The 24142-nt window shown below is 43.1% G+C and overlaps 1 protein-coding gene across 5 annotated transcripts in view; it reads left to right on the top strand.

Moving 5' to 3' along the window:
• Positions 1-22922, top strand: part of LOC139375317 (cytoskeleton-associated protein 5-A-like) — a 36961-nt gene extending 14039 nt beyond the window's left edge. The window contains exons 20-45 of one of the 5 annotated variants that reach the window (XM_071116983.1): positions 1597-1739; positions 2982-3156; positions 3331-3444; positions 3659-3787; positions 3999-4193; positions 4814-4946; positions 7157-7257; positions 7570-7659; positions 8126-8248; positions 8727-8879; positions 9185-9388; positions 12509-12644; positions 13985-14178; positions 14799-14995; positions 15532-15555; positions 15888-16061; positions 16913-17033; positions 17507-17686; positions 17893-18080; positions 18272-18347; positions 18962-19150; positions 20436-20564; positions 20678-20761; positions 20941-21103; positions 21407-21531; positions 21757-22922. In XM_071116983.1, coding sequence (XP_070973084.1) covers positions 1597-1739; positions 2982-3156; positions 3331-3444; positions 3659-3787; positions 3999-4193; positions 4814-4946; positions 7157-7257; positions 7570-7659; positions 8126-8248; positions 8727-8879; positions 9185-9388; positions 12509-12644; positions 13985-14178; positions 14799-14995; positions 15532-15555; positions 15888-16061; positions 16913-17033; positions 17507-17686; positions 17893-18080; positions 18272-18347; positions 18962-19150; positions 20436-20564; positions 20678-20761; positions 20941-21103; positions 21407-21531; positions 21757-22011 — 3795 coding nt within the window. In that variant the 3' untranslated portion in view covers positions 22012-22922. The remainder of the gene's footprint in view (positions 1-1596; positions 1740-2981; positions 3157-3330; positions 3445-3658; positions 3788-3998; positions 4194-4813; positions 4947-7156; positions 7258-7569; positions 7660-8125; positions 8249-8726; positions 8880-9184; positions 9389-12508; positions 12645-13984; positions 14179-14798; positions 14996-15531; positions 15556-15887; positions 16062-16912; positions 17034-17506; positions 17687-17892; positions 18081-18271; positions 18348-18961; positions 19151-20435; positions 20565-20677; positions 20762-20940; positions 21104-21406; positions 21532-21756) is intronic. The other 4 variants (XM_071117001.1, XM_071116992.1, XM_071117010.1 and 1 more) reach the window with 4 other exon arrangements.
• Positions 22923-24142: the final 1220 nt, after the last annotated feature.

The raw sequence follows: 24142 nt of genomic DNA, 5'->3' as shown, positions 1-24142 counted from the left end.
AAAGGCTTTACGGCGTAAGCATACCATGCGATTATCTGAGGACAGCGCTCTGCATACACCAGCATTAAAAACATTTTCCAAACCAGCAGAGGCGTCACAAAAATCAGAAATAGCGATAAAATAAATCACTTACCTTTGAAGATCTTCCTCTGTTTGCAATCCCAAGGGTCCCAGCTACACAACAAATGGTTGTTTTGTTCAATGAAGTCCTTTATATCCCAAAAAAGTCAGTTTAGTTGGCGCGTTTGATTCAGTGTTCCACTCGTTCAACATGCAGACAAAGGAATCCCAAAAGTTACCGGTAAACTTCGTCCAAACAAGTCAAACAACGTTTCTAATCAATCCTCAGGTACCCTAATATGTAAATAAAAATACTACATTCTATGTTCAATACCGGTGGTAAATAACGAAGTGCGCGCCCTCATCCACACGCGCCACAAGACCACAGTCCAAATGAGAGCCATCTTGAAAAACTACAACTACTAATTTTTCAAAAAACGAGCCTGAAACCCTTTCTAAAGACTGTTGACATCTAGTGGAAGCCATAGGAACTGCAATAGACAAGCATTGGAATGGCCTCAAATTGGAGTGACTTCAAAAACAAGAAATCTGGGTTTTCGCCTGCCATATCAGTTCTGTTATACTCACAGACATTATTTTAATAGTTTTAGAAAATTCAGAGTTTTCTACCCAATGCTACCAATTCTATTCATATCCTAGCCCTGAGTAACAGGCAGTTTACTTTGGGCACGTCAGTCATCCGAACTTCCGAATACTGCCCCCTAGCCTTAAGTTTTTAACCAGCATTACTCTCCTGTTCTATTGGATTTCATATTCACTTACTTTTGTTGTCCATAAGCCAAAGGCACAATCCTAGTCTTATTAGCAACCCATTATACTAGTTGCTATTAGATCCCCCCCTTTTTTACGTTTCTAACGGAGATTTCCGTCTCTCACATGAAACTGCCCGCCGTTAGGTGTGTAATTTAGAACTGTGTTTTCCGTGAAATAACTGTTTTCCGTGAATTCTATTCATTAGCTGCTTCATTACAGCAGTTGCTTGTTCAGTAATAGGCTATAGCTTTTTTGACTGTAAGACGATAGACTTGCTATTCATGAAAAATATCCAGTCCTTGTATGCATGCATAGCATCAGGGAGGAAAAAGCGAAGCGAGAGGTTTCGTTCTTGCCAAAATAAGCCCAGTGCGATTTCTATGGGCTTATTTTGGGCATAAGCTTGTCACCTGCTATCCCGCCTTGCCATTGTTAGGGTGGAAACATCTCTGTTAGTATTTTCTGTTGGTCACGTCATTTTACTTATTTTTTTAAATGTAACTGTTTGTTGAGGGTCAGTTAGTCGGCAGCAACATTGACTGAAATTTGCACCCCTAGTGGAGACTTTGCAAGACCAGGAATCTAAATTTCTAATCCCCCCCCCCAAACCTAATTGAGGATCGCACCAAATTACGCAATAATTTCTTTATGGTTTAACTGAGATTAACATAAGATTGATGTCAGGAAGGCATATAAGATATGTTTATATGCACAGGTATATATTTTCCAATGTGACTGAGATTGCTGCTTTTGCCTCTTCAGATGCAAGGCCAGTCTCCTCCGGCTGCGTTCAGAGGAACCAAGAAAGGAGGAGCAGAGGAGGACGGTGAGGAGGCAGACGAACAAGAGGAGGATGGAGGAGGAGCACCTGACATCATGGATCTGCTGCCTAGATCTGACGTCAGGTTTGAATTCACACACTACCTCACCGCTCCTTCTCAGCACTTCCACATTTTCAACAAGTATGGTGGTCCTGCTTGGATTGGTTTGGCTCATCTGGCTCAGTGTGAAAAGCCCTATAGTACTTGGACTATTTTGGTTTTGATGTTAAAACCTCTTCATCCTACCCCCTCCTTTTTCGAACATTCTGTTAAAAATCGCGCAACTTTTCAGCGTCCTGCTACTCATGCCAGGAATATAGTATATGCATATGATTAGTATGTGTGGATAGAAAACACTCTGAAGTTTATAAAACTGGTTAAATCACGGCTGTGACTATAACAGAGCGTGTGTTTCATTGAAAAACGCAAGAAAAACTGCTCTCTGAAAGCAAAAAATAATTTCCATAAGTCACTTCCACCAGTTGTTAAAGGAGAACAGAATTTAATGGGAATTTGCCTGCACCGTCTACAAATTCCGCACGATGGCGCCATTGTACTAATTTTCAATCGAATTAATTGTTGGAAAATCCATCTGTCTGACCCCAAGTTTTCCAGTCTTCACCCGGAAGCAGTTTAGGGAGAGATCAGATTGCATTGTTTTTGAAGTGAGGACCTATTGAAGAGACATCGCCCTGTAATCATTTAGATAGATTATAAACGTTTACTAATACCTAAAGTTGGATTACAAAAGGATTTCGAAGTGTTTTGTGAAAGTTTATCGTCGACTTTTTTAATTTTAAAAAATTACGCAGCGTTTAAAAACGATGAATTTTTCTGAATGACACTACTTCTATACAAAGCTATTTTGGGTATATATGGACCGATTTAAACGAAAAAAAGACCCAATAGTGATGTTTATGGGGCATATAGGAGTGCCAAGAAAGAAGCTCGTCTAAGGTAATGAATGTTTTATATTTTATTTCTGCGTTTTGGGTAGCGCCGTCTATCGCAAAATCTGTTGTTTACGTGTCGAGCTGGCATTTTGGGGGGTGCATGCTATCAGATAATAGCTTCTGATGCTTTCGCCGAAAAGCATTTTAAAAATCTGACTTGCTGGCTAGGTTCACAACGAGTGTAGCTTTAATTTAATACCCTGCTTGTGAATTTTGATCAAGGTTTGAGTTTTAACGAGTACATTTAGCATTTAGCGTAGCGCATTTGCATTTCCAGGTGCCTACTTGGCACATATGCGTCTCAAGTAGGAGCAAGAAGTTAAATGGTTTAGCCATTTCACCTTATGAATCTATTTTCTTCATCTCCTGTCAGTGATAAGATCACACAAGACATGGTGGATAAGATGGCTGATAAGAACTGGAAGATCCGTAAGGAAGGTCTGGATGAGGTGGCAGCGGTCATCTCTGAGGCCAAGTTCATCCAGCCCAGTATAGGAGAGCTGCCCATGGCACTGAAGGGCCGACTCAACGACTCCAACAAGATCCTGGTAAGAAATGGACTCTGCTCTGACAGATACCATGACATAAAATAAAATCTACGTTTTAGAGATCTTAAGCGATCTGTTTTTCTCCAGGATATTGGGAGTATCAGTGCAAACATCATTTATAGATGTCCTGCCATATTGTAGGTACTTCTAACACTGAATTATGTCTCTCCCCAGTGCCAGCAAACCCTGACTATTCTTCAACAAATAGCCGTAGCGATGGGCCCAGCTCTGAAACAACATGTTAAGAGCCTGGGCATGCCCATCATCACTGTACTGGGAGACAGTAAGGTAAAGACTATCATACTCTAAAATACCTGCACAAAGGCATAGGTAGACATTAGGATTAATGTGATAGAGAGTATTATATAGTGCATACATATTACACGCATAATAATCTCATACCATTGATAGACTAGTGTAGAGTTGTCAGAATCACTTGTCACACTGAATTGGATTGAGGGAATAATGGCGTTGGCGCTCTGTGTCCCCTCCTCCCCTGTAGACCAATGTGCGTGCTGCTGCCATGACAACCCTGCAGGCCTGGGTAGAACAGACCGGCATGAAGGACTGGCTGGAGGGAGAGGACCTTTCTGAAGAGCTCAAGAGGGAGAACCCTTTCCTCAGGCAGGAGGTACAAACACAGCCCTTCAGGTCAACTCTTAGAATCTCTGTTAAAGCCTACCTCTTGTAGCTGGCGTAATGTGCACTGACAATGTGGTTAGTTGGCTGTGTCATGGGTATTGTGTGGATTCATTGGGGGCATTTGGACTGTTGAAAAAGGGGGAAGCATAATACCTCCAACCATGTTTGAGAAAAACCCATGTAACCCCCCCTCTCCCCAGGTGCTGGGCTGGCTGGCAGAGAAGCTCCCCACCATGCGTACGGTGCCCTCCGACCTGATGCTGTGTGTGCCCTACCTGTTCATTTGTCTGGAGGACCGCAACGGAGATGTGAGGAAGAAGGCCCAGGAAGCCCTGCCCACCTTCATGATGCACCTGGGCTATGAGAAGATGTTGAAGGCCACTGGCAAACTGAAGGTATATTATGCCATGGAGGAGATGACTTAGACACGTTAACTCAAGGTGGGTTATGGATGGAAGTGATGACTAGGACAGGCTAAATTAAAGAGAACTTGGCTAAAATATATCTACCAGAGATGGTGAGGTGCAAGTTCATTGGATAGCTTTTGAAAACAGTTGAATTACAGTAGATGGTAGAGTACAATTTGAATTACTAATACATAGAGGAAAACCGAGCTGAATTCAGTCTGGATTTTGAGGCTAGAGTACATTGTCTTAGTGCAGTGGTTCATGGCAACACTCGCGTTAGAATGACGCCATCTGTGTGAACACAATGGGGTATTGTTATTGGGTAGTGACTCGGAAGACAATGGGCTGGGGTATTGTTATCGGGTAGTGACTCGGAAGACAATGGGCTGGGGTATTGTTATTGGGTAGGGACTCGGAACACAATGGGCTGGGGTATTGTTATTGGGTAGGGACTCGGAACACAATGGGCTGGGGTATTGTTATTGGGTAGTGACTTGGAAGACAATGGGCTGGGGTATTGTTATTGGGTAGTGACTCGGAAGACAATGTGCTTGGGGTATTGTTGTTCTGTCATCTGACTGTGTGTCCATGTCTTCCTCTCCCTGCAGCCGGCCTCCAAGGAGCCAGTGTCTGTCCTGCTGGAGAAGGCCCGGGCAGTGATGCCAGCCAAGCCTGCTCCACCACCTGGCAAAGCTGGCGCAGCCAAGTCTAGCAGCGGCGGCGCCCCCGCTTCAAAGTCAGGTTGGCTTGCCTCTCCGTTACTGTCTGAATGATGGATGAGAGTTCATCCCAAATTGCACCCTATTAAGTGCACTACTTTTGACCAGGGTCCATAGAGCTCTGATCAAAAGTAGTGCACTGTGTAGGGAATAAGATGTCACTTGCGACACAATGTCAACCACCAGTACATTCTTTATCATGTGCTACACCAACTAAGTAATGTCAGCCAGGGGGGGGAAATCGATCTTTCCAATGTTCTAATCTTGAGCAATAATCCTATCAAATCCTATCAAATTTGTAACATGCGTGAGGACTGTACCGTGAAATGCTTACTTACAAGCCCTTTCCCAACCATGCAGAATTAAAACGTAAGAAAATAAACATTTTTGGCAAATAAGAAGGAGAAAAAGGAAATGGTCACGCAATAAAATAATAAGACTATATACAAGGAGTACTGAGTCAATAAAATAATAAGGCTACATACAAGGAGTACTGAGTCAATGTGCAGGGTTACGAGGTAATTGAGGTAACATGTAGGTAGGGGTAAAAGTGACTAGGCAATCAGGGTAGATAAACAGAGTAGCAGTGTGTGTGTGTGTACTACCGTTCAAAAGTTTGGGGTCACTTAGAAATGTCCTTGTTTTGAAAGAAAAGCACAAAAAAATGTCAATTTAAAATAACATCAAATTGATCAGAAATACAGTGTAGACCTTGTTAATGTTGTAAATGACTATTGTAGCTGGAAGCGGCTGATTGTACGCCTATGTAGATATTCCATTAAAACAGAGGCCCATTATCAGCAACCATCACTCCTGTGTTCCAATGGCACGTTGTGTTAGCTAATCCAAGTTTATCATTTTTCAAAGGCTAATTGATCATTAGAAAACCCTTTTGCAATTATGTTAGCACAGCTGAAAACTGTTGTGCTGACTGATTTAAAGAAGCAATAAATCTGTCCTTTAGACTAGTTGAGTATCTGGAGCATCAGCATTTGTGGGTTCGATTACAGGCTCAAAATGGCCAGAAACAAATAACTTTCTTCTGAAACTCGTCAGTCTATTCTTGTTCTGAGAAATGAAGGCTATTCCATGTGAGAAATTGCCAAGAAACTGAATACAACGCTGTGTACTACTCCCTTCACAGAACAACTCAAACTGGCTCTAACCAGAATAGAAAGAGAAGTGGGAGGCCCCGGTGCACAACTGAGCAAGAGGACAAGTACATTAGTGTCTAGTTTGAGAAACAGACGCCTCACAAGTCCTCAATTGGCAGCTTCATTAAATAGTACCTGCAAAACATCAGTCTCAACAGTGAAGAGGCGACTGGGATGCTGGCCTTCTAGGCAGAGTTGCTAAGATAAAAGCCACATCTCAGACTGGCCAATAAAAATAAAAGATTAAGATGGGCAAAAGAACACAGACACTGGACAGAGGAACTCTGCCTAGAAGGCCAACATCCCGGAGTCGCCTCTTCACTGTTGACGTTGATATCGGTGTTTTGGTGGTACTATTTAATGAAGCTACAAGTTGAGGACTTGTGAGGCTGTGCTAACATAATTGCAAAAGGGTTTTCTAATGATCAATTAACCTTTTAAAATTATAAACTTGGATTAGCTAACACAAAGTGCCATTGGAACATAGGAGTGATGGTTGCTGATAATGGGCCTCTGTACACCTATGTAGATATTCCATTAAAATAAAAAGTTGAATCTGCCGTTTCCAGCTATGATAGTCATTTAGTACTTTAACAATATCTATACTGTATTTCTGATCAATTTGATGTTATTTTAATGAACAAAAAAATGTGCTTTTCTTTCAAAAACAAGGACATTTTGAACGTGTGTGTGCGTGTTGTAGTGTGTGTGTTAGAGTCCAGTTAGTGTGCATAGAGCCAGTGCCAAACAAAGGTGGGGTGGAGGAGCAATGCAAATAGTCTGGGTGGCCATTTGATAAACTTTTCAACAGTCTTATGGCTTGGGGGTGGAAGCTGTTCAGGAGCTTTTTAGTCCCAGACTTGGCGCTCCTGTACAGCTTGCCGTGCTGTGGCAGAGAGGACAGTGTATGACTTGGGTGGCTGTAGTCGTTGACAATTTCTTGGGGCTTTCCTCTGACACCGCCTAGCTCCCTTGGACTCATAACCTGTCTTTGTAAGATGTCTGTTTTATTTATGTATATATATTAGTGTGGAGAGAGGGAGAGAGAACTTCCTGACCATTGTTGTTTTTTGTGCAGGTCCGTCTAAACCTAAACCTGTCATTGATGACTATGATGATGACGATCCTGAGCCTGAGACTAAGTCTAAGAAAGTGGTCAAGCCTGGAGCAGCCAAAAAGGTGTGCGTTTATTCAGCTATTCTTTTGTATTAAATGTATTTGACAGGGACCATGTAGTTACATTTGATGTATTGTTCCACATATAGTTGGACTGATAATGTTCATCTCCAGTCCCTGGGAATTTTACTTGCCAATGTCATGAAAATCTCATTTCAGTCCCGTCTCATTTCAGTCCCGTCTCATTTCAGTCCCGTCTCATTTCAGTCCCATCTCATTTCAGTACCGTCTCTTTCAGCTCTCGGGGAAACCAAACTCCTACAATGTGCCAGCTTTTCTCTCTGTGAAGTTGATATTTCATTTTGCATTTAATAGAACGGCCCCCAGGAATCTGTTGCGAGCTCGTATAAAGATAGAGTCAGTAGTCCTAAAAGACTTACAAAGGGGAAGCCTAGCAGCCAGCAGGTACATGTTCGGATTCAAGCACCTCTGTGCTACTAATGTGTGACTCAGGAATGACTAACTGGGTGGAGCCTTGCGTCGGGTGTTGAGGCACTGCGCTCTGTCCAAGGCGTTGCACAATATCTAAGACTTTTAAATCTAGCTTTATATTCATCTTTGTATTTTTGGTGAAAAATATAGTTAATGTGTAGCGCTTTTTCATTTACAGGCTGAAATCACAAAGCTCTTTACATTATGAAGAGGATGGTGTTGTCTTAACCTTTGTCTTGGTCTGACCACGCTATACATGAGTTTTACAGCTTTTATATATAGCTTTACATGTTGTAGTCATGTTTCTGTCTTTTAAACCTCTACCACATATTCTGAGCACAACCCTTTAGCTTTTATCTACCTTTGGATCTTGTAATGATGATATTTCTGTGCTTTGTCTTATAAACCTCCCCATCTCTCTCCCCTGTCCCGTCTTCAGGGTGTGCTTGGGAAGAAGGCCCCGGTCACAAAGGCCAAGGATGAGGAGGACCGGTCTGGTGTCATCTTCATCCTGGTCCCCAATGGCAAGGAGCAGAGGATAAAGGAAGAGAAAGGGCTGAAGGCACGTCACCTTTGACCTTTTCACTTTTGATAAAAGGAGTGTGGGGGATGTCTCTTTGTAATCACTTGAAAAAGATATGTACATCTCAATGTGACTTCTATGGTTAAATAAAGAGTAAATAAAACATCTAAATAAATTGTGCAGTGGAGATGGAAGCTAGAGGTTGCTATGAAGGACAGTCATGTTTCATCTGCTCCCTGACAGTGTTTTCTGGATGCCCAGGATAAGACTGTTTTCTGAGCAAGACATTTTAACTCTTTATTTGAGCTTGAAGTCCCATTGAGAGCAAAGTCTCTTTTGCAAGGGAGCCCTGCAAAAGTGTAAAGGAAAATATCATTTTATTTAACCCGGCAAATAATTTAACATTCTTATTTACTTTGAAAACCTTTCTTGCTGAACAAGAAATAACTTGTAATGTGAATAAGAATGCTGATTTTATAGTTCTTGACAAATGATAATTATCTAACTTGTGATGCAGGTGTTGAAGTGGAACTTCCAGACCCCGCGAGATGAGTACGTGGATCAGCTAAAGACTCAGATGTCCACCTGCTTCGCCAGATGGCTCCAGGACGAGCTCTTCCATGCTTCTGACTTCCAACGCCAGGTCAAGGCTATCGGGGTCATGGGAGAGGTGAGAACCTGTCGGAGACAGTGAAACGCACTAATGATAAGATGGAGCCCTTGATTGAGTGTTTTCTTTTTTTCTTGAACTTTTATTTATACAGGTGTGTGTTACTGAGATGACATCTCTTTATAGCAATAGGGACCTGCACTCTGTACATACTTCTGTTGTTTGAGTCTGAAGAGTGAAATGGCTTCAAAAATCAAATCTTGTTTTTTTGTTTCTCTTAGACCAAAACCATTAGTGTTTCTTAGAAACCTAAGGGAGTTGCTTGTTTACTTGACTGACTACAATCTTATGTTTCCACTCTGTAGCGAATGGAGGATGAGCTTGAGGGCACAGTCAGCTGCTTGGACCTGATCCTGAAGTGGTTCACGCTGCGTTTCTTTGAGACCAACAGCACTGTGCTGATGAAGGTGCTGGAGTACCTCAAGCAGCTCTTCCCCACACTGAGCAGAGAGAACTACCACCTCAATGAATACGAGGCCTCCTCCTTCATTCCCTACCTCATCCTCAAAGTAAGTCATTCCCCTACCTCAGTGGTCACCAACTGGTCGATCTCCAAGGCATTCGTAGTCGGTCACTAAACATTTATGTAAAAAAAAAAATTGAAAACGATAAAGCCTTGCGTTCCTTTTTTTGGGGGGGGGGGTTGCGCTGTTGGCGGTTGGTGCACTTGATTCAGCAGCCCTAGTGCCTGGAAAGAAAGGTATTCCCATTATGAACCATTTCATGTGCCTGAAAGTAGAACTCTGCAAACCCGGCAGGCCTAGGAAGCAAATCAAGTGCTCAGGTCACCGTGTCTGTAGTTTCCTCAAGCCGTAGGCTATGAAAGAAGCCTCAACACACAGCAGTTGATACTGTGAGTTTTCTAAACTTTTAAAACCATGACTAGCGACTCAATGAATACAGCAAATAGCTGCTGTTTTTATGAGTAAGTTCATGTTTAAGTTGTTATTCAGCATTGTCAACACATAACATGTGCATTCTCCCTACTTCCACTCGCGCTAAAACCAGCAGTGCAGCTGTAAAGTATGAGAATAGGAAAGTGTTCCCATAAGCTTTGTTATTATTAGCAGCTTGTTTCTTTTTTAATATCAAGGAATGTTTCACTTTCTCTGGTCATAGGAGTAACTTTGTAAGTTGGTGCATGAGGCAGAAATAATTCAGTTCGACTTCAGTTTCGTCATCAGCTGGAAGACTGTGTCCCCTTTTCTCAGCGGAGGGAGGGCGAGAGATGGTGAGAGACAGCCTCACCCCTGCTCCCTCCCCTCAGACTGACCATCAGATGCAGGCCATCAGTCCAGTAAAATGAAATAAAAGCTAATTATTATGCTCTCTCTGCTGTGCCTCAAAAGTAATACAACACATATATTACCAGTGTGATCATATACCTACCATTGTTAAATATAATTTCATAATGGTCTGTGAAGAACAATGTCAGGGTAATTCAAGCATAGCCAATATGCAGTGATAATGTATTGGGCCTATAGCTTACTGTACAAACCTCATTGCTACAGAACTGTTAGGTTAATGTAGAATAAGCTTATGTTTTTAATAGGTTAATGTGTAGGCTTAAGTTTTTAAGCCATGTTTTCAACAACAAAAAATAATAGTAATAAATCTGAGAGGTAGATCTTTGCTGGCTTTTGGACTCCGTGATCTTGACCCAAAAGGTCGTCCTCCAAGTAGGGTGTCCCCCTACCTCGTCGTCCATGTAGGGTGTCCCCCCTACCTCGTCGTCCAAGTAGGGTGTCCCCCCTACCTCGTCGTCCAAGTAGGGTGTCCCCCCTACCTCGTCGTCCAAGTAGGGCGTTCCCCTACCTCGCCCTCCAAGTAGGTCACCCACTGTGAATTGTGCCGTAAAATTAGTTTTCATGTATGATTTTGGGTGGCAGGTAGCCTAGTGGTTAGAGCTATGGGCCAGTAACCGAAAGGTTGCTAGCTCGAATCCCCGAGCTGACAAGGTAAAAATCTGTAGTTCTGCCCCTGAAGAAGGCAGTTAACTTAACACACTGTTCCTCGATTAGGCCATCATTGTAAATAAGAATTTGTTCTTAACGGACTTGCCTAGTTAAATAAAGGTTAAATAAAATAAACAAGTCTTAAACTTCTTAGGGCTCAAATCCCTTTAACGGGATCGATTTGACAACAGCCAGTGAAAGTGCAGGGCGCCAAATTCAAACAGAAATCTCATAATTAAAATTCCTCAAACATACAAGTATTATACACCATTTTAAAGATAAACTTGTTGTTAATCCCACCACAGTGTCCGATTTCAAAAAGACTTTACGACGAAAGCATACCATGCGATTATGTTAGGTCAGCGCCTAGTCACAAAAAACAGCCATTTTCCAGCCGAAGAGAGGAGTCACAAAAATCAGAAATGGAAATAAAATGAATCACTAACCTTTGATCTTCATCAGATGGTACTCAGGACTTCATGTTACACAATACATGTATGTTTTGTTCGATAAAGCTCATATTTATATCCAAAAATCTCAGTTTACATTGGCGCGTTATGTTCAGTAATGTTTTGCCTCCAAAACTTCCGGTGATTTTGCAGAGAGCCACATCAATTTACAGAAATACTCATCATAAATGTTGATGAAAATACAAGTGTTATACACGGTTTTAAAGATAAACTTCTCCTTATTTCAACCGCTGTCAGATTTCAAAAAAGCTTTACGCTGAAAGCACACCATGCGATAATCTGAGTACAGCGCTCAGCAACCAAAACAAGCCATACAGATACCCGCCATGTTGTGGAGTCAACAAAAGTCAGAAATAGCATATTCACTGACCTTTGATCTTCATCGGAATGCACTCCCAGGAATCCCAGTTCCACAATAAATGTTAATTTTGTTCGATAAAGTCCACTTATGTCCAAATACCTCCTTTTTGTTCACATGTTTAGTTCACTAATCCAAATGCACAAACCACAGGCACTAAGTCCAGACAAAGTCAAAGTTCCATTACAGTTCATAGAAACATGTCAAACGATGTGTATGTAATCAATCTTTAGGATGTTTTTATCATGAATCTTCAATAATGTTCCAACCGGACAATTCCTTTCAGAAAGGAAAGGAAAGGGAACGGAGCTCGTGCTTACTGCCGCGCGCGTGACTAAACTAAAGGCTTTCAGCCAGACCACTGGTTAAAACGGCTCTTATTCGCTCCCCTTTCACAATAGAAGCCTGAAACAACATTCTAAAGACTGTTGACATCTAGTGGAAGCCTTAGGAAGTGCAATCTAACCCCATTTACACTGGATATTGGATAGGCAATCACTTGAAAAACTCCAAACCTCAGATTTCCCACTTCCTGGTTGGATTTTTCTCATGTTTTTGCCTGCCATATGAGTTCTGTTATACTCACAGACATTATCTTAACAGTTTTGGAAACTTTTAAGTGTTTTCTATCCAAATCTACTAATTATATGCATATTCTAGCTTCTGGGCCTGAATAACAGGCAGTTTAATTTGGGCACGCTTTTCATCCGGGCGTGAAAATACTGCCCCCTTGCATAAGAGGTTAACAAAAAAGGAAAGGTTTAGTTTAAAATTTGATACACGGTGAAGATACAAATGCTAATATGACTATTGACTAGCCATCTGTAACCCTCTTTCACCTGACAGGTTGGCGAGTCGAAGGATGTGGTGCGTAAAGATGTGCGTGCCATCCTCACCATGCTGTGTAAGGTCTACCCTGCCAGCAAAGTCTTCCCATTCCTCATGGACGGGACCAAGTCCAAGAACTCCAAACAAAGAGCTGGTAAGAAAGAGATTTTAGTTGTGACTGAGGTTGACCAATCCTATAAGGACTAAAACAGGTTATAGAATTAATTACAGTAAGTGATTGTGTCAGAAATGTTGTAATTCCTAGTAAGAACGTTCAGGTTCTTAACCTCGCTAGCGTCCCATCTGGCCAACATCCAGTGAGATTGCAGAGCGCCAAATTCAATTACAGAAATGCTCATTTATAAACATTCAGAAAACAAAACATATTTTACATAGGTTTAAAGATTAACTTCTTGTTAAACCAACCACAGTGTCATATTTATAAAATGCTTTTCGGCGAAAGCATACCTAGCCCAGAACATACCTAGCCCAGAACATAGCCCAGTTGACAAATTATTACAAACGGTAACCAGCCAAGCAGAAGCGTTACATAACTCAGAAATAGAGATAAAATGAAACCCTTACCTTTGATGATCTTCATATGGTGGCAATCAGAAGACATTCATTTACTCAATAAATGTTCCTTTTGTTCGATGAAGTCTCTTTATATCCAAAAACCTCAGTTTTGTTAGCGTGTTTTCTTCAGTAATCCACAGGCTCAAATGCAGTCAAAACAATCTGACAAAAAATCCAAATTGTATCCGTAAAGTTCATAGAAACATGTCAAACGATGTTTATATTCAATCCTCAGGTTGTTGTTTAGCCTAAATGATCTATAACATTTCAACCGGACAATAACGTTGTCAATATAAAAGGTAAACAAGAAATGCGCAATCTAAAAGCTCTGCGACATGGTAGGGTCCACTCGTTCAGACTGGTCTTACTCTCTCATTTATAAGAATTACAAGCCTGAAACGATTTTTAAAGACTGACATCTAGTGGAAGGCATAGGAACTGCAAATGGAGTCCTAAGTCAATGGATACTGTAATGGCATTGAATAGAAAACTATTTCCTGAATCGATTTTTCTCAGGTTTTTGCCTGCTAAATCAGTTCTGTTATACTCACAGACACTATTTTACAGTTTTTGAAACTTTAGAGTGTTTTCTATCCAAATCTACCAGTTATATGCTTATCATATCTTCTGGGCCCGAGTAGCAGGCCGTTTAATTTGGGCATGCTTTTCATCCAAAATTCCGAATGCTGCCCCCTACCCTAGAGAAGTTAATAAACACTCTATGGGTCTAGTTTCCCAGACACAGATTATGCTTAGCCCTGGATAAAAGCTATTACATTTTATGGGGGGAATATTAAAATTTGTTTTAGTCTAAGACTAAGCTTAATCTGTGTTTGGGGAAACTGTCTGAATACCTGAAGTGTGACGTTCCTGTCTGAAAAGTTCCAGATCTTACCATCTCTCCCTGTATTTCCCCAGAATGTCTTGAGGAGCTGGGCTGTCTGATAGAAAACTATGGAATGAATGTGTGTCAGCCAACACCGGCCAAGTCCCTGAAAGAGATCGCTGTTCACATCGGAGACAGGGACAACTCAGTACGCAACGCTGCCCTCAACACAGTGGTGGCTGTGTACAACGTCTGTGGCGACCAAGTCTACAAACTCATTGGCAATGTAAGCTACTCACTAGTACAATGTACAAAACATTAGGAACACCTGCACTTTCCATGACACAGACTGACCAGGTGAATCCAGGTGAAAACTATGATCCCTTATTGATGCCACTTGTTAAATCCACTTCAATCAGTATAGATGAAGGGGAGAAGACATGTTAAATAAGGATGTTTAAACCTTGAGACAATTGAGAATGTGTGCACTTCAGAGGGTGAATGGGCAAAACAAAAAATGTAAGTGCCTTTGAATGGGGTATTGAGGTGCCAAGTGCACACCGGTTTGAGTGTGTCAAGAACTGCAACACGCAACTCAATATTAGGAAGGTGTTCATAATGTTTTGTACACAGTGTAAACTTCAGTACAATAGAGGGTATGTCACAACGCAGGATCAATGAGTTAACCAGCTAACTTGCTTAAATCTTCTGGAATTAATACATTTTAAAAGATATGCTTGAAATGGGCATGGACTGTTTCAACCAACAACCATTTCATTTATTAATGAACCATTAAAATCTGAATGTTTATCAAAGTTGGCCAATTTACTATCCTGCTTTGGACTAGACCCCTCTGGATATATCATCTCCGGTGTTAATCTCAAACATCCTGTCTTTCTCCTGCAGTTGTCTGAGAAGGAGATGAGTATGTTAGAGGAGAGGGTCAAGCGCTCGGCTAAGAAGACCCCGGCAGCTGCTCCACCACCCAACAGACAGGCTGCAGAGAGGGAGAGGCTCCAGAGAGAGCACCCCTCCAACCCCAATGCTACCTTCATGAGGAAGCCTGCTCAGCAACCTCAGGAAGAAGTGCCCAACAAGCTCAAGTATGGGAAGGATCAAGTCCCTGGCCTAGTGCCTCCTCAACTACCTGCCACAGCATGGCTCTCTCTCCTAACAAACCTACCTATGGGGTTTTTACTATACTTATGTCTGGTGATCTACTAGATAGTACCACTTTTTTACCATTACTAACATTCATGGTAAAGAAATTCTGTCCATGTCTTAAGACCTATCTACAAACCCTCGTAAAAAAAATATCTTAATGCTCCTTCTCAATGTCTCTTGAATGTCTTTCCTCCTGCTCTAACCTGTGTTTCATTGGGTACAACTAAAGGCATGTGACTGGCCTGCAACTCATTGACAGTCCAATGTCGGCAACCCTAAACTGACCCTAACCTTGAACAAACCCCTAACGCAAACCTCAACCTAAATTGAACCAATTCTAAAATTCCATGTGTTTGCGGGTCAGTCACCCTTCAGTTTTCCCAGTATCGTTGCATGGTGTGGTCTCTTAATCCAGAGCCTCTCTTCTCCTTTATAATTGCTCTTTTCTTATCGCTGCTCTGCTCTCCATGGACAGAATAATGTATCGCACATATAGGATGTGAGTACCGCCGAGCCTCTCCCAGTGCCCTCTGCTCTCCTCCAGAAGCACTCCGAATGGGGCTGTAATGTAACACTCACCAGTCTAAACTAAGTAGTTCATCTACTGTGTCCTCCCCTCCTCGTTTGTTGCAACTGTCTTAATGTGTCCATGGTAACCTTCCAGTGTCCATACTAGCCAACCACACTGTATTGGGCATGCATTCTAAGTAGTAGGCTAGTGGGGGATATTGGAACAGAGCTATTGTGTGCTGCCTGCCTGCCTCTGTAAGTGTTGGTTTCCATGACATGGTTCTGATTCTGAATGATCCTCTTCTGTCCTCCCTCCACCAGCCAAGCGCGGGCTCAGAATGCAGAACGGGAACACTCACACCCCTCTATCCCCAAGGAGTTTCAGCTGGATCTAGACATGATTGAGAACGACCACACACGGGTCAGTGAGCTGCCTGACCTGGTCCAACACAAACTGGAGGAACTGCTGGAGCCCATCATGATGCCAGAGCCCAAGTAAGTGTCCAGCTGCCCTGAGCAGCCCTGATACTCTGTCCGGCTGCCCTGAGCAGCCCTGATACTCTGTCCGGCTGCCCTGAGCAGCCCTGATACTCTGTACGACTGCCCTGAGCAGCCCTGATACTCTGTACGGCTGCCCTGAGCAGCCCTGATACTCTGTACGGCTGCCCTGAGCAGCCCTGATACTCTGTACGGCTGCCCTGAGCAGCCCTGATACTCTGTCCGGCTGCCCTGAGCAGCCCTGATACTCTGTCCGGCTGCCCTGAGCAGCCCTGATACTCTACCCGGCAGCCCTGATACTCTACTCTATACTCTACCCAGCAGCCCTGATACTCTACTCTATACTCTACCCAGCAGCCCTGAGCAGCTCTGGTACTCTACCCGGCTGCCCTGAGCAGCCCTGGTACTCTACCCGGCTGCCCTGAGCAGCCCTGGTACTCTACCCGGCTGCCCTGAGCAGCCCTGGTACTCTACCCGGCTGCCCTGAGCAGCCCTGGTACTCTACCCGGCTGCCCTGGTACTCTACCCGGCTGCCCTGAGCAGCCCTGGTACTCTACCCGGCTGCCCTGAGCAGCCCTGGTACTCTACCCGGCTGCCCTGAGCAGCCCTGGTACTCTACCCGGCTGCCCTGAGCCCTAATACGCTACCAACACAGGTTGGGAGATCTGCCTGCCAACTGTATTACTTTGTTCTGAAATGGCTGTGTTCTTAGCTGGCTGGGAGAGATGTGTGTTGATGGATCTTAAGTGCAAGAGACTTAAGGACCCTGTCATCATAAGACCAATCATCACGAGAGATCTCATAAGACCCATGGTTAAATAAGGTGTGAGTTGCTTGTCTTCCCTCAGGATCCGCTCTGTGTCGCCCCACTTTGACGACCTCCACAACAGTACTGCGTCCACCATCAACTTTGTCATCTCCCAGGTGGCCAGTGGCGACATCAACACCAGCATCCAGGCTCTGGCCCAGGTACATCATTGACTCTAGTGTAGGCACAGCACAGGAGGTTGGTGGCACCTTAGTTGGGGAGAATCAGTGGAATGGTATCAAACGCATGGTGTCCAGGTGTTTGATGCCATTCCATTTGCTCCGTTCTAGACATTATGAGCCGTTCTGCCCTCAGCAGCCTCCACTGAGGCATAGCAACATCACTCACTGGGGAAATACCAGGCTTTGCTGTTCAACTTTAAACCTCAGCTCGTTTTTATTTTTGTTGTTGCAATGTGTAATGAATACATTAGAAATCCTATTCAACCAAGTTCTCACAATAATAACCACAAGAAATGGAAGTAAGGTAATCTCTTAACACCCATCTATTTACCTGAGGTACTCTGCTCTGGTTAGGAGAGAGTAAACGGTTGATAACGACAGTACCAAAGTGTGTGTGGTGTGGGCTTCTCTTGTCTCTCTGTCTGTAACCCTTGTGCCTCCCCCTCCCCCAGATTGACGAGGTGTTGAGGCAGGAGGACAAAGCCGAGGCCATGTCAGGTCACATTGACCAGTTCCTCATCGCTACCTTCATGCAGCTGCGCCTCATCTACAACACACACATGGCTGACGACCGCCTCGACAAGAAGGACATCTTCAAGCTCTACAGCTGCATCATCGGCAATATGCTCTCAGTGAGTGTGACTACACATGAACACCACTAGGGGGTTCCGCTTGACCATTTAAGGCCTGAAGATTGGCAAAGGAATTGTTCTTTGTCATTGGTAAAATGTTGTAATAAATACAAATGTTTTTAGCCAAGCACACCTGAGTAGGCTTAGTAGACTGGTGTTGACTGGTGTTGACATCTGTGTCCCTGTCCTGGGTCTGCCTCCTGTAGCTGTTCTCTATGGAGAGCCTTGCACGGGAGGCATCGATGGGCGTGCTGAAGGACCTGATGCACGGTCTGATCACCCTGATGCTGGATGCCCGGGTGGAGGACATCGAGGACGGTCAGCAGCTCATCCGTTCTGTCAACCTACTGGTGGTCAGAGTACTGGAGAAGTCTGACCAGACCAATATCCTCAGGTCAGATTCCACTCACTCTCATTTTTCTTCTTGGTTTAATAAGGAATTTCTACTTTTCTCATCTTCTATTCATATTGAAATGTACCTACCCCCAAACAAACATCCCATGTTTCCTGATTGTATATGTTTGAGTTTCCAGTGAGTTCCAGTATCTAGTGTTTATACAGAGTCTCTGTTCTATGTCTCTGCAGCGCTCTTCTAGTGCTGCTACAGGACAGTCTTACCACTTCATCAGGGTCACCTATGTTCGCTGAACTGGTCATGAAGGTAATATCACTGTTTCACTATTTTCTTGTGGGAGAGTTTACTTTTGTTTTACATACTATTAGGGCTGAGAATTGTTAGGGACCTCACAATATATTATCACGGTACGATATGTATTGTGGTTCTCATGATTCTATGTATTGCGATTCGTTACTGCGATTTTATTGCGATTTGATGTTACAAACATTGCTCACTATGTGTCTGCTGCAGAGAGACAAGCCAGCATGAGAAAATGAGTGCTGTAAACACGTTGGCTCATTATTTAAAAAAGAAAATGGAGAACAACCTATAGAATGAAAAATACCTGAGTTTTGGCACAGGTACAGCCGACTAGTAATTATTATTTATATTTTTACAAATGAATACTTGCCATCAAAGTATCGGTATAATATTGCAATTTGAACTGTCTATTTCCCCCCCATCACTACATACTATGTACATTGTCACGTGATTTTCTCAGACATAAACTTCCTATTCTTTGTATTCCCAACGAACACACAAATGGAGGATACTGAATTTGACTTTAAAAAGTGGTGAATTTCTCCCTTTACACTGCCTGTACAATCTCAAACTGATGATTGGAATTAAATGGAATTTATTTTGTTCTGTGTCTGCAGTGCCTGTGGCGTATGATCCGGTTCCTGCCAGAGACCATCAACAGCATCAATCTGGACCGCATCCTACTGGATGTTCACAACTTCATGAAGGTGTTCCCCAAAGAGAAGCTCAAGCAGCTGAAGAGTGATGTACCCCACAGGACCCTCAAGACCCTACTGCACACACTGTGTAAACTCACTGGAGCCAAGGTACTGCGTGCGCGCGCACACACACACACACTGTGTAAACTCACTGGAGCCAAGGTACTACGCACGCGCGCACACACACACACTGTGTAAACTCACTGGAGCCAAGGTACTATACCGTAATTTCCGGACTATAAGCCGCTACTTTATTCCCACGCTTTGAACCTCGCGGTTTATACATGACGCGGCTAATTTATGGATTTTTCCCGCTTTCACAAGATTCATGCCGCCAAAAAACTGAGCACTGTCACATAATGTGACGTAAATCGAGTGCGCTCAAACCTCCCATCATTCTGATTACGGTAGTAATTTTGTCACCCTCATCATGGCAAAGACACGGAGAAATGCATATGATGCAGCTTTCAAGTTGAAGGCGATCGATCTGGCTGTTGGAAAAGGAAATAGAGCTGCTGCACGATTGCTTGGCCTTAATGAGTCGATGATAAGACGTTGGAAACAGCAGCGTGAGGAACTGACTCAGTGCAAAAAGACAACAAAGGCTTTCAGAGGGAAGAAAAGCAGATGGCCTAAAGTATTTGCAGCCACTCGACATCAGTGTAAATCGTGCATTTAAGGTGGCGCTCCTTGTTCAGTGGAGGCTTGGATGACAAGTGGGGAGAAATCCTTCACTAAAACGGGCCGCATGCGAAGAGCAACTTATGGTCAAGTCTGCCAGTGGGTCCTGACAGCGTGGAGCATTGTCAAAAAATCCACTATCATCAACGGGTTTGGAAAGGCTGGACTGCTGCGTGTTGAAGAGGGCAGCATGAGCTCAGCGGGGTATTTGCCTCCGGATGAAAGTGACGAGAGCGACAATGAAAACGATCCAACATCGGATGAAGCAATTCTGAGGCTATTCAACTCCGACACCGAAGGAGATGACTTCAGTGGTTTCAGTGCACAGGAGGAGGAAGATAGTGACCAAGTTCATTTGTTTCAATGTACCGGTAGGCACCTGCGGCTTATAGACATGTGCGGCTTATTTATGTACAAAATGCATATTTTTTTAATAATTCAGTGGGTGCGGTTTTATATTCAGGTGCGCTTAATAGTCCAGTAATTACAGTACCTACACGTTATTCACAGCCAATGGTTTAGTGATTTATGTTTTATGTACACAAATGAATTTCCCCCTTGAGGAACAATTAAGTTGTATTGAATTGAACCACCTTACTATTTATTAGTGCATTATTCAGGGGTACTGCTGTCTATTTTCTCTGTTTTTTGTTAAGTAGACCATAGGTAGGCTGTTGTGGTTGTTTTGACCATGTTGTTTTGCCGCGGCTAGATCCTAGACCACATGTCCATGATCGAGAACAGGAATGAGTCTGAGCTGGAGGCCCACCTGAGACGTGTGGTTAAACACTCTGGAAACTTCTCTGGCATGAAGTCTGACAGGGGCACAGAGAAAGGACAGGTATGTTCACTTAACCCAACCTCTATTAGATTTATTGAACACCAAGTGAATACACTGAATTAAAGAGAATTGTCAAGCTTCCATGAAGCCTAATCTCTTCTTCCTGCTTCCAGGATGACAGGATGTCAAAAGCTAAAGTGAGCGACATCCTCTCTGAGATCTTCAAGAAGATTGGTTCCAAGGAAAACACAAAAGAGGTGATTTTATTTTCTTTATTATTCCTGTTCATGTATTCATACCTTCGTTTTACTGTTTTCATCCCCCTGCTCAGTTCCTAATTGTAAAAGATGTGTTCTCAATAACTGGTTAAATGAATTTCCAGTCCCACTCCAGAATTGTTTTAAGTTGGCTGTGTGTGTTGTGATGTTCTCTCCAGGGTCTGACGGAGCTGTATGAGTACAAACAGAAGTACTCGGACGCTGACCTGGAGCCCTTCCTGAGGAACACGTCTCAGTTCTTTCAGAGTTACGTGGAGAGAGGCCTGCGCATGATTGAGTCTGAGAGAGAGGGCAAAGGCAGGATCCAGCCTTCTAGCACAGGTAATAACCCTGCAGGATTAAAAGGGAATTATTGGTCTTTACCTTTTTGATACTTTATCTGATGTGTCTACCATGGCCAACCCACACACTTTAGTCCCAACCCTTTACCTGAGCAGTAGGGAATGTAATCCTATAACATTGTCTCCAGTGCTCTGGTATAAGGAGTGTTATTACTGTTGTGGTTTACTCGTAGCTAGCTACTGTATGTCAATTCGTTGATAATATATGCATCTGCTGTACTGGTTAAAAAGCAGCTCAGTAGCTGTGAAGAGTTGAAGTGTGATGTTTCTCTCTCTGTTCCAGTGATTCCCCAACATGGCCTAGACTCTGGCTCAGTGCCTCTGAACGGAGAGGAGATGAAACCTGCTGTGTACTACGAGAGACTGAAGATACTGAGACAGAGACAGGGACTGGAGAACAACTCCAGGGTTAGTTTCATATCGATCCCATTGATGCCACTTGGCTTACCAATTTCACATTTAGATTTATATTACGATGTAGATTTGTAATACTTGCTGTATTGATGAGTGTCCCCATTATATTATAGCTAGTGTCACACAATTGTAAACCTTATCACCTGTTCTCTCATTCTACCTTTTTTTCTATATATTCTCTCCCCTCCTCTCTCTCCCTCCTTCTCTCTGTCATTACAGCAGGCTCAGCTATTGCAGCAGGTGGAGGGGGACAGTGGACCAACGCGTCCCATCACGTCCCTGCTGTCCAAGCCCTCGGTGGCCTCCTCCACAGACATGCTCCAAAGCAAACTGTCTCAGCTCAAGGAGTCCCGTGAGTCCCACTTCCAGCAGGAGCAGTCCCACTCCCACAGCCCCACACGCTCCTCGTCCCCTGCCGCCAACCTCGACGACCTCAAGAAGAGGCTGGAGCGGATAAAGAGCAACCGCCAATGAGTGACCCCTGACCCCACCTCTATACCCAGTCTATCCAATGAGTGACCCCTAACCCACCTCTATACCCAGTCTATCCAATGTGTTAGCCAGCCTCCACCCTGAAACCCACCAAGCATTGGCTTTACCCACCCCCAAACCCATCTCTTATCCTGGCCTTATTTTTCAGGGCAATCCCCTCTTCTGTGTATAAATTGAAAAAAAGAACCTGTCATTGTATAATATTCTATAAGTGGACTAGTTTCTGTTTAGTATCGTGGCACAATTGTTTGTATATACTCATGTGTGCTAACCACTCAATGCTTTTAAGTGTCAAGTTAGGGTTATAGTGTACAGTTTCCATGTGCAAAATGCTGTAATATGTGTAACTTAACCTGTCCTTTTTTAGGTTTTAGAATTCCATGGTCAAACCATAACATTTCTCTGAGCCTCCAGCAGGGTTGGAGTGTGTTCCATTTCAATTCATGAAGTAAACTGACATTCCAATTTTTTTTTAAATTGTCATACAGAAGTATTGAGGAAAATCAGAATTGGAATGTCAGTTTACTTCTGAAATTGAAATGGAATTGACCCCAAACCTGCTTCCAGGCCTTGTTAGTTTATACCACTGTTTGCTGCACTTGCTAATGAGCTTTTTCATCTATGAAGTTAAGACTCATAAAACCTGAAGGATTCTGTTCTCAAAGTGAAGGAAGGAGCATGGCATGAAGGAATTCATGTTTTGTAAATAAAGTTTGCATTACTAAAATCTGCTGGTTTAATGATGCGCCCATCTTGCGTACTGTAGCAGAATGTTGCTCATTCTGACTCATTGTTTTTATTTAATTCAAATGGAAGTAGTCTTAAATTGTTGCTCTTATGAGTGTTTAATCTGTAGTGAAAATGGCAATAAAGCAAGTTTGTTTTTGAACAAACTATGTTTTGCATTTTATTCTTGATCATGACGCAGGTGCACCTTGTGCTGGAGACAAAAGGACACTAAAATGTGCAGTTTTGTCTCAACACAATGCCACAGATACCTCAAGTTGAGGGCATGTGCAATTGGCATGCTGACTTCAGGCATGTCCGCCAGATAATTAAATGTTAATTTCTCTACCATAAGCCTCCTTCAACGTCATTTTGAAGAATTTGCCAGTACTGACCACACGTAACCACGCCAGCCCAGGACCTCCACATCCGGCTTCTTCACATGTGGGATCATCTAAGCCACCCCGACAGCTGATGAAACTGAGGAGTATTTCTGTCTGTAATAAATCCCCTTTGTGGGGAAAAACTCTTTCTGGTTGGCTCGGCCTGGCTCCCCAGTGGGCGGGCCTATGCCAACCCAAGGCTGTGCCCTTTTTGAAAGAATCTGCCAAAAACAATCAGATTCTGACAGAAATATGGCTGAGACACAAAGAAAATTCGAGGGGATAAATTATCAGATTAATACTGCCATTGAGAAAATCTAAAACAAATCGAAACATGATATCTTTCAAGGACAGTCTCGCAAAAATAAGCATTCTTGCGTTTTTACTATCGCTATTCAAAATGCTCTGAACAAATTAAGGGAATCGTTTACAAACATTGGCATATTCTAAGTACGATGACAGAATCGGCAATGTGTTTTTGGACCGTCCCTTGGTCGTATTCTCATGGGGCAGAAATCTCAGAGATCAATTAGTAAACTGATTTACCACCCCAAAATACCCCTGCACAACGTCTATTTGCGCCTCTGCCGGATGGAAACTACAAGTGTAATGGCTGCGCGTAATGCAATGGCACTTACAAATGTAGCTCCTTCAAACACCCCCAAACAGGGAAACAAATCCTAATCAAATGTGTTATCACGTGCTCCAATAAGGCAGTTATTTACCTTATAACTTGTCCTTGTGGTAAAAAAAAATCTACGTATCCAGTTACGGACCACTTTTTGGAAGCGAACCACTCGATTTGTCCCTACGTTCTATCGACATCGAACACTTCACTCTCCCTAGGAGAGGGGTTGACCTCGAGAGGCTGCCTGGGTCTTTAATTAAAATAACCTTGTTCCCTTCGGTCTCAACGTAGACTTTGATCTGAAGCCATTCTTGTGGTTATTGTAATTGTGCTATTCATTGAAAATGTTTGTAGGTCTATGTAGCCAAATTGTATC

Source organism: Oncorhynchus clarkii, chromosome 2 (assembly GCF_045791955.1).
Source record: "Oncorhynchus clarkii lewisi isolate Uvic-CL-2024 chromosome 2, UVic_Ocla_1.0, whole genome shotgun sequence".
NCBI classification, from domain to species: Eukaryota; Metazoa; Chordata; class Actinopteri; order Salmoniformes; family Salmonidae; genus Oncorhynchus; species Oncorhynchus clarkii.
Note: the sequence above shows the minus strand (reverse complement) of the source record. Positions and strands in the feature narration are given on the sequence as shown.